This window comes from Rosa rugosa, chromosome 4 (genome assembly GCF_958449725.1).
Source record: "Rosa rugosa chromosome 4, drRosRugo1.1, whole genome shotgun sequence".
Lineage (NCBI taxonomy): Eukaryota > Viridiplantae > Streptophyta > Magnoliopsida > Rosales > Rosaceae > Rosa > Rosa rugosa.
Window position 1 is genome coordinate 8,800,390 of NC_084823.1, and position 10,743 is coordinate 8,811,132.

The window sequence follows — 10,743 nt, forward strand, 5'->3', positions numbered from 1 at the left end:
CCTTTCAAAAAAAAACAATTCCAATTATTTTTAAGAGTGAGTAAACTAAATTATTATTTATCTATAGAGTACATTACTACAAATAGATGGATTGATAATAAAACCGGCGGGAACGCGCAGACGCTTTTTCTAGTTATTATACTATATACTAAAGTTGGTGGATTGGTACTGTTAGCCGTGTAGCGGAGCCAGTACTGTGAAATGACGATTTTGCGTTTTTTTCCTCCCTAAGGTATAAAAACTCTCTTCAGCTTCCGTCGGATATAGCGCGCTCTCTCTCTGAACTCTCAAATCTCTTCACCGTCTACCGCCTGATCTTTTTCTTGTCGCTTCTGGGTTGTTGGCTCCAGAGAGAGTGAAGAGAAGAAGAGTCTGATGTCATACTCATACCCAAAAGATCAGGTTGCAACTGGCGAAAGGGATCCTCCTTCGATGACAAGCTTTATTATCACCCAACATCATTCCAGTACTGGGTTTTCAATTTTGATCAAGAATTGAAAGCTGATCAAAACTATCAGTGGCTTTGATATTTGAGGGATCATGTTGCCAATGGAGTGAGTTGTCGTCTGTGTATTTAGGTTGCAGTTGAAATTGCTGGTACTCTTTCTTAATTGGACACTGTTCTGATTGATTATGCATCTTCCATTGTTGATATTTGGTTATATGCTTGACTCTTCCGGTTTCTGGGTCTTGAATCCTTTTGAACGAACTAGGAATATGCTCTTCCGGGTCAGGAACTTTCCTTGAAATTGAGAGCTTTTGATTGTTAATTGAGACGAAAATTCATATCTTTGTCCATTTAAGAATCAGCTTAGGTGTGGAGTTGTATGATTATGCTTGTACCCAGACATCTTTTTCCAGTTACCCATAATTCTTCTTCTGATGAATTTCATCATTGTTTCTTACTTTACCTTAATTTCATTAACAATGACTTTGATTAATCCACTTCTGACAGAAACCAGACTCAATATTTCTTCTTTTTAATGAAATCCACATCTGAAATTCTGAATATTTCCTTGATATTATATTACTCATAATTTGATCATGTATCTATATTGATATGCTATATACTAAGTGGTTATAGTTTTACCTTATCTTATCAATATGCCTATTCACAAATTCTTATACCCTTATGTCCACTGCAGGTAATGTCTTTGCATTTGTGTTTTTTGTCTCACCAGTATAAGTTTTTTATGGAGTTTATAAGAAAAATGAACACTTCAGAAACTTTTCACCTCGCCGTTGATTTAAGAATCTTTTTTTATGTTTTCCGGACCAACATTTAAGAGAATCATCCGAAACAAGTCCACGGAACAATTCTCAGGATTGCCTTACATGTATGCCTTTCTGAATTGCTTGATAGGCCTCTGGTATGACATGCCTATCGTAAAGACTGGGATCATATTGGTGGCTACAGTAAATTCATTTGGGGCAGTTTACCAGTGGACTTGCCTGACAAAAAAAAATTAAGGTAACCATTGCCACAAGTCTACTTTCATTTCTTATTGACATGCCTCTTAGAACTCTAATCATCTGCTCTTTAAAATGCTTGTTGCAAGTGAGGATGTTCACTGATGAAGGAGTGGAATACAATTGGGTGCATTGCGTTTCAAAAGTTTCCAGTACTGGGTTTTCAATTTTGATTAATAATTGAAATTATAAGATTATTTTCGCCATAGGGCTATCTGTGGTTTTGATAAGGATGTCATCATGCTATCAGGGGTTTAGAATTGTGTGATAGTAATGGTTTCATTGAGGAAACAGATCATTATGGCCAGAGAAGTAGGAGTGCATTGGTTTAACATCTTCTAGAATTGCGCTGAGAGAAGTAGGAGAGCTCCAGGTCAGACACCCTTTCCTGAATTATCTTTCCATGTGTTAATTTCTGAAAAGATCCCGATCTTTTTTAGATAATTCGAGAAAGATAAAATTGAACCGATATTTCATTTCTCCCGAATTGTGTTGGTTCAATTTTATGTCGGTCTGAGAAATGAAAGATACCGATTTTGTGTTTCTACGGTCTCAAATCCCTACCTTTGTCAATCCAACGGCCCTGTTTTAATTTCTGAAACTGGTTCAATTTTATGTCTGTATATTCGTTTGTTTCCAAGACAATCACGGTTGTCTAAAGAACAGCCTTTGCTTCCTTGCTTTGTGCCTAGAATTTCCAGCTCTGTCAATGGCCACCAGCTCTGTCATAGAAAGAATGTAAGGTCTCCTATTAGTACGTTTAGCCATGATTACTGCTGTTTGGTTGTATCTGGATTTGTTTTTCCGTAGACATATGCTTATGTTTATATAGAGTTTAGGGTTTAGGGTTTAGGGTAAAGAAGAAGAAATAGAACAATTGAGGGAGGCATAGAAAAGAAACAGAGAAGAAATGGAGTTCAGATTGTTAGCTTGATTGAATTATTATAAATGGGAGTCAAAAATGATATTGATCGTAAAATTTATTTGTTGTTGAATCTAAGGTTTTAGCTTAGCAAGATTATAGAAACTTTTGATCAATTCTTATATATGGCATAGGTTTGTCAAGTGTGAAATAACCTGAGGTTTTTGAGGACAGAGAAATGGAAGAAGTCAGGAAACACATGGTTCCTATTTAGCTTTGCTGATAACATTCTTGCATGTTAAGCGTTATTTTTGTAGTTATATCAGTTGTAGATGTTTGTCAATACTAAATTAAGTCATTTTTCCTCAAAAAGAATGGACTAATTTGCATATTCTACTGGTCAGTGGAAGCGTCGCAAGATTGACAAAGAGCGTGGCTTGGCTGCACAGGCTGTTCGTTGGCACAAGACCAGCAAGACCAAGGCTATAAAAAAAAATGGAGTTTATCCGGGCTGTAAGAAGATCATGGTGCTGTACAAAAGTTCAAAAAAGGGTCCAAAGCAGATAAGGCTATAACCAATTATTTCTTTTTTAAGATTTAGAAGTTTTAAACGGAGAAACTTTTATTCTATAGTTATACACTTATATGATATCCCGTGTTTGTAATTGCTATCTGATTTAGACTTACACATATTATGCTCTATACTAAAGCTCTAGGGGTGGATGAACAGTAACAGAGCTAAGTGATCGGACCATTTTGCTCCTCCTCTGTGGTCTCTTTTGCTGTTGTGCCCCTGACTATCTCATTTATCCATATTGCACCGCTTCGAAGTGCCGCCGCTTCATTCTTCTTCGATTTTCATCCATCACTGCTTCACTCTTCAGGCTTGCGATCGCTGTTCAAGTCGAAAGGACAAGTCTCATGTAAGTAGATTTCATTAGTTTTTCTCATTTAGTTGATGGGTTCGGTAATTTGGATCGGATTCTACACTAATGTTTTAGTCTTGATTTCAATTGGGTACTTTTGCTTTTGTTCTTTGATTTCTGCTAATTTTATTCAGTCGGGTTATCTAGCACAACAAGTTTAAGCATATTTGATTCAGTGCAATTGTGTATCATTGATTTCCTATTATAGTTTTCATAATAGTGACTTTTGGGTTTTCAGAGGGTAAAACCATTTGGGTTCTGCCGACAGAGAAAGAAAGAGAAGACGAGAAAAAAAATGAGGGAGAAGAGAACAGGGGAGAAAGGGAAAGAAAAAGAAATTCAGAGGAAGAAACAGAACAAAAGAAAAATCTCTCTCTCTCTCTCTCTCTCTCTCTCTCTGTAGCATGGTATAGCCATGAATAGTAGTTGGAATTGGCTCTATAACTGGTGGTTGGATGTCTCCGTGCAACCAAAATTTTAGTTATTTATATATGATTTGTATCCTTTTTCCCCAGGGAATATTCTATGAGTTTATCACTATCCATAAGAAATGTTTTTGTCTCTGGTGCTGTACGAAAGTTCAGTGTTTTAATTTGATGGACTATGGTATTGGTTTTTAATAGCTTTAGAAACTAAAAAGATAAATCACTTCTCTAAATTAATATGTTCTGTCGAAGTTCACATAAATATACCTGAATGAGTTTATCCATATAAGAAAAGGTTTTGTGATGTTGTATGAAATTTTAATACCTTACTTTCATTGACTGTGGCTTTGTATCATCAATAGGGTTGTTCTATTGTTTACTATGTTGATGGAAATACTATAAAAACAAGTATATGTGATACATGAATAATCAATAGTTCATGCAAGGTCTATGGAAGCTCTATTATTATACAGTAAATTTATTTGACTGTACGTCTATCGTGCCACTTTAGCTACTGAAGGGATCGTTGAGACAGTTGAGGCGGAGTCAGGGTTCGTTAGTGTTGGTTATGTTGCCCATGTCCGTGAGCTTCAAGGAGAGATTCGTGTGAAACCTAGCACTGACTTTCCTGAATTGTGGTTTGCTGAGGTAAAACAATCAAAACTGATTTGCCAGGCTTCCTTGAATATTATAATTTAATTTATTAGGGTAAGCTAAGTAAACTTAAATTTTTTGCTCAGTGAACTTATTTATGTATGATTACCATCTGCCTATCTCCTGCTCATCAATTAACTCTTAGATGTCATCACCTTCCAAATCAGATCATAGATTCATTGGAAATACATAACTATCTTTTTCTATTATTATTTAAATCATACAATCTAAGGGTTTCTTGGTGACTTGGAAACCAAATGAGCTTCATTTTTTGTTTTTGTTTTTTTGGGGCAGGTGTGTATTATAGGCATTGTTTGGGACAATATTTATGTTCTGGTATGCGAGTCCGTGTTCTTTTTGAAGTATTTCGAGTGAACCCAGAAGCTTAGGACTGCCAGCCAAGATGACGGTGGCAACTAGAAGATAATTATGTTTCTGTAGAATTTGAAGACAAAAAGCTCAGCTGGCTAGATGTTGCAGTTTACAGGGCAAGTATTAGCTTGGATCATTTAAAATTTTTTGCTGGACTTAATAACAGTTTTAGTTATATGACATATCCAGTGATTCCAGTCTGCAATTTATTACTAATAAAATTTAGGAAGCAAAGAAACCCGCAGCATCGCACGGGCCTTTACACTGGTATATATCTATATGCATGTCTTCATCAAAATGTAATGAAGTTCAAGAGTAGTCAACACAAAACGCTACACCACTTGCTGAATAACTAGACTACATGTTTATCACAAGATGAAAGCTAAACCACGCACGTCCAACCACACAGACCACAACAACCAAGAAGACCTAGGAGACCCTGTTAATGACTTGATGGTTCTTGCCTGCTCTGCAAGTCGCAAAGATAATAAAATTCTGGTTGCATGTCTTTATTGTTATTAATGATCCAATTAAAGTCCAAATCTATCTGCTCGACTTTTAAGCAAGCAAAGCGGTCAGTCTGGACTAGTAACTGCTAAAATTCAAGCAGAAAACACACCCGCAGCCACGCGCGGGATAATGACTATTTGTCATTCATATGTAGCTTCTTTACTTTGTTTTCTGAGATAATTCCACAAATGGTCACTCAATTATGACTCATTTGACATTTTGATCACTCAAGTTTCAAATATATCACTTTGGTCACTTAACAATAACACAGTCAATTACTTTAGTCACCCAATGAGTATTTTTTTCTCACTTTAATCACTTCTCCCAATCATTCTAATACATATTTCTCAATTTTTCACAATTGGTTGGATGAAAATATCATTAATATTGTGGCAAATAATTTTTTTTTAATGAAAAAAATTAACAAATTGACAAAAGTGATTGACAGTGTAATAGTTGAGTGACCAAAGTGATATATTTGAAACTTGAGTGACCAAAGTGTTGAATGAGTCATAGTTGAGTGACCATTTGTGGAATTTTCCCTTGTTTTCTAGCTCTTTAGTCTAAAAGACTGTGCATGTGTGTTGACAAGCGGCATAGACCAATGACAAGATTAATATGGCTCTTGCTGTACGTATTCTCATTGCTTGACCAGATCAATACATACACTAGGATTTAAAATTTGATTTATATGAAGAATTCTAAATAGGTGTAAATGGACCGGATTTAGATCGGATCGACCTAAATCCAAATCCGTTTACTTAAAAAAAAATTCAATCCAAACCCGCTCCGTTAACCCAGCGGATCATTGATAGTTCGATCCAAATCTGTATAGGCTGGATTAACGGATACTTGATCCGCTAATCCGACCCGTTTATAATTTCAAATATTTTAAAATTTTAAATAGTAATATTAAATTTATATCATGATACTTCATAAGATATTAATAAAATATTAAAACAACATGAAGAGTATCACCAAAAGTAGAGTTACATCATCAAAATTCTTAATGCTTCTTGGAATCATGGGTGATGGACTGTCCCTTAAATTTCTGCAAAAAAATTGTATTAAAAATTCTTAATATTTTATATTTTATAAAAATAATAATATGTTAATAAAAAATAATATTTTATTATTGCGAAAACGGATCGGATCGACTTAAATCCGTATTTGATTAGTTAAATAAACGGGTTAACGGATTCGGATCATTAACGGATCAACGGATCAAAATTTTCGATCCAAACCCGTCCAATAGCCACAGATCTGGAGCGGGTCTGGATCAAAATCCAGTCCATTTACAGGTCTAATTCTAAAAGTGAGGACAAGGAGTGATCGTCAAAGGTTATAGTGTAGAACCTAGAAGATTCCATTCAAGTAGGAAGGAGGGACAAAGAAGTCATATCAATAAGACGTGGTTAGACTGGCAAAATCTGTGAACAATAACTCAAAACCACACAAAATAAAAGAGAAAGAAGAAAAAAAAAATTATGCACTAGCAATGCAAGTGAACTAGCAGATCCAGGAGATTTTGACAGTTGATATTTATAAGCAATATTTTCTTTACTAACAAAAAGAATATTTGATATTATCCAACTGTTTATTTCTATTGGTCCAAGTGCACATCGGTGCACTGAACACTCTCTTGAGAATGAAAACCAAATTGGAAAGAACGATCCATTTTTGACTGGCAGTATCATCCTGGTAGAAAGGGCAATATAGTCGCCCCTGCAATGAATGATCTTCACACACTAAAAGTAGTCAAAGACGTCGATGTAGAGAATAATTCAAACACCATTAATATAGAGGGCTAATTTCTGTAAATGCAATCCTCAGTTGTCTGGACTCGATGTTCTTGGAGTACTCCTAATTTCAAAGTCTATGTAGAAATTGATACAAATCAACAATAAGGTGCTTGAAATTTCTATATATGCCTTTACTTTCAGCAAGTATAATTTGCATGTTAGTAGTTTTGCTTTTAATAATCCTTTTCTAGGGACTATGCTTGTTAGTTTTTCTTTCAGGCACTAATGAGTATAGTTTTACTCGGTCTATTACTATGTCCTAGGTTATCGTAGTAATAGGCTTGCTTTCTTAAGTGAGCACTGGTTGTATAATGAATGGTCTAGTCCCTATATATGTACCATGTGGTACCTCCACAACCTCTTGTCTATCTGCAAATGGTAGCGGAGGGGTATGTAATGGTCATTCTGGACTGAGATTTATAATGACAATCATTTATCGATTGATTCAAAAAAAAAAAAGTATAATTTGCATGTTTATAACTTTGTATTACAAACACAAAGATAAAGTTGAAATGAAAAAATATTTTAAAATTAAATATCTATTTTAGGAAAATGGATGCAGAGAGAACAACAGAGAGTTTTGGGAGAATGAATTGTGTATTCCATTAATAATACGGGCCTCTTTATATAGAGGATTACAAACAGATAATCTGATTCTTACAAGGAAAGATTATCGAACAATGATTATGATATCATGGAAGATATCTATAATGATTAGGATATCTTGTGTGTGTAATATTTATCCAGAGCGGGGCCTCGCTCTGAAATTAAAGTGTGAGGTTAGAGTTTAGGCTGAAAATTTGCAGAGATGATCTATACACTAGTACCTAAAAACTGAACGGTCGAGATGTGGATGTGCGACCGAAAAGTGACCAAAAACTCGAACTTCACACGTTAATTTCAAAGCGGAGCTCCGCTCTGGATAGGATCTGTATATATATATATATATATATATATATATATATATATATATATATATATATATTCCGCTTTGTTTTACTAGTTCTCTATTGGTCCAAACCAAGTCTGACTATATATACACGAACTAATCAAAGCAATCTTACACAAACCAATATGAGAACCATGGTAGAGCAGACTAATCATCTGTCTCCCAATTTCATCCTCTTCATTTTCTTTATCTCAAGTACTCTCATTTCTGCAACCCCTACATGCAACAAAATAGATCAAGCCTCTCTTTGGTCCTCTTTTAATATGCCACCTTATTGGTCCTCCAATGATTGCTGCAAATGGGAAGGGATCACTTGCGATACAGCTGGTCGAGTTAAACATATATCGCTTCCCTCGAAAGGGCTGAAACTCGAAGGAGGTTTTTTTCTCTCATCATCACTTGGAAATCTCACACATCTCACACTCCTCAATCTCTCCCACAATTCACTTTATGGTTCACTGGATCAAATTGGATTCTTCTCATCTTTGAGTCGTCTTGAAATCCTAGATTTGAGCTATAACTTTCTTTTTGGAGAACTACCATTTTCTCTACCGTCCGGTAATATGCGGAGACTGGATTTGTCCAGCAACCACTTCAATGGTTCAATTCCGTCTTCATTCTTCCAACAAGCTTGGAATTTGACCAGTTTTAATGTCAGTAACAACACCTTCTCAGGTTCTATCCCATCCTCTATTTGTCTTCATTCAATTCCCTTGATACATATATTGGACTTTTCCTTCAATAATTTCAATGGTAGTATTTCTGGTGAGTTAGGAAAGTGTTCGAAACTTCAGATTTTTCGTGCTGCTCACAATAACCTCTCAGGAATACTCCCAATTGATATTTATAATGCTACCAAGCTTGAAGAAATTTCGTTACCTCAAAATTCACTATATGGAGACATTAGTGAAAGAATTGTCAACCTTGCAACTCTCAAAACCCTTGACCTCAACTCTAATGGATTCAGTGGCATGCTCCCTATTAGTATTGCTAAGCTCTCCAAATTGAAACTCTTGCTACTTCATTTCAACAATCTAAAAGGTTCTTTGCCCTTACATTTGATGAATTGCACCAACCTGATAGAATTGAATCTGGGATACAACAATTTGGAAGGAAATATTTCAGTGCTTAACTTCTCCAAACTTAATCAGCTTACTAAACTAGATCTAGTGGGAAATTACCTCACCGGTACCATTCCAAGAAGCCTTTACTCATGCAAGTCCCTAAAAGCAATTCGGATAAGCCATAACAAGCTAGAGGGAGAAATACATCCTGATATTCTATCGTTGACATCATTGTCATTCTTGTCGCTTGGTTATAATAGATTGACCAATATCACAGGGGCAATGAAGATATTGATGTATTGCAAAAGCCTAGTATTCCTTGCGTTTCCAGCTAGCTTTGTAGGCGAGGAAATGCCCGATCTTGACATGGTTGATTTTGATGGATTCCAAAACCTTCGATTTTTAGCTCTTGAATACTGTGAGCTCATTGGTCATATACCTACATATCTATCTAAGCTTGGAAAGCTAGAGGTCTTGCATCTCAGCAACAATAGAATCACAGGGTCAATTCCTAGTTGGTTAGGGAATCTTTCAAGGCTTTATACTATCGACTTGTCATCCAACCTACTCTCGGGTGAGTTTCCCAAGGAACTTTGTAGATTGCCAATGTTGGTATCGAAAGGAACTGAAGATCAAGTAGACGGTGATGAACTTGAGTTACCTGTCTACGTGAACCAAGGTGCATCAGTTTTACAATACAAATGGTCTTACTTTCCTATAGCAATATGCATAAACAATAATACCATTAGTGGGAGCATACCTGTTGAGATTGGTCAATTACAGCATCTCCATCGCTTGGATCTTAGCAACAATAACTTGTCAGGCAACATTCCAGACCAAGTATCTAATCTGAAGAGCTTGGAGCGCTTGGATCTCTCCATGAATAATTTGTCCGGAAAAATCCCATTATCATTTACAAGGCTTACTTTCTTGAACTTTTTTAATGTGTCATACAATAATCTGGAAGGTTCAATACCAGCAAGCACCCAGCTCCAAAGCTTCAATGCTTCTGCATTTGAGGGGAATACAAATCTTTGTGGTGCTCCACTTCCAAAAAAGTGCCTACTGATCGAAGACAAGGATGCTAATAGCAGGAACAGCCGAGATGATGTGGGGAATGATGATGAAAGTCAAATTCCATGGCTTCATATTTTCGTTGCTCTTGGGTTCATTGTAGGATTTTGGGGAGTGTTTGGGCCTTTGGTGCTTAAACAAAACTGGAGATATGCATATTTTCAATTCCTAGACAGAGCTCAAGTTAGGCTCTATGCATGTGATGATAATTGCATACGTGACTGACTTGTGGGGACGACTTAGAAGCTAGACTATTGTACTAATTTCTTTTTATTTGTTCTTTCCATACTCGTAAATTACGAGTCGTAATCTTTTAGTCTTGTAATAAAATAATGTTCCCAGTTATAATAAAAGCCAAAACATGCAGTAAAAAGATTACTGAATCAATTTTCTGTAAAAGTCCCAATATCACTGGCATGCCTTAATTTCCTGAAATGTTTTGATGTCTCACACAATAATCTTGAAGGATCAATACCAATTAGTAGTTTAGCACCCAGCTCCAGAGCTTCAATGTGTCTGCATTTGGGGGGAATCCTAAACTTTGTGGTGATCCACTTCCAAAGAAGTGCCTAATAGTCAATGACAGTATCCAACACCATGAGGAGAATGGGGATCAAAATCAAATTTCATGGTAT

General features: G+C 35.9%; 1 protein-coding gene and 1 long non-coding RNA gene across 11 annotated transcripts; both read left to right on the forward strand.

The window, feature by feature from the left end:
* The first annotated feature begins 163 nt into the window (after positions 1 to 163).
* On the forward strand, positions 164 to 4,909 carry LOC133706892 (uncharacterized). 10 transcript variants are annotated; one of them, XR_009844786.1, is made up of 5 exons: positions 164 to 1,843; positions 2,163 to 2,208; positions 2,737 to 3,255; positions 4,195 to 4,331; positions 4,632 to 4,909. It is a non-coding gene; the product is annotated as an uncharacterized LOC133706892 (long non-coding RNA). The 10 variants fall into 10 exon arrangements; XR_009844781.1 differs by having other exon boundaries at positions 164 to 2,208; XR_009844782.1 differs by having other exon boundaries at positions 2,163 to 3,255.
* A 3,181-nt stretch (positions 4,910 to 8,090) lies between these two features.
* LOC133745785 (receptor-like protein 2) lies at positions 8,091 to 10,495 on the forward strand. Its single transcript, XM_062173915.1, has one exon. It carries the CDS (start codon positions 8,096 to 8,098, stop codon positions 10,331 to 10,333), a length of 2,238 nt encoding a protein of 745 aa, XP_062029899.1. The 5' UTR covers positions 8,091 to 8,095; the 3' UTR covers positions 10,334 to 10,495.
* Positions 10,496 to 10,743: the final 248 nt, after the last annotated feature.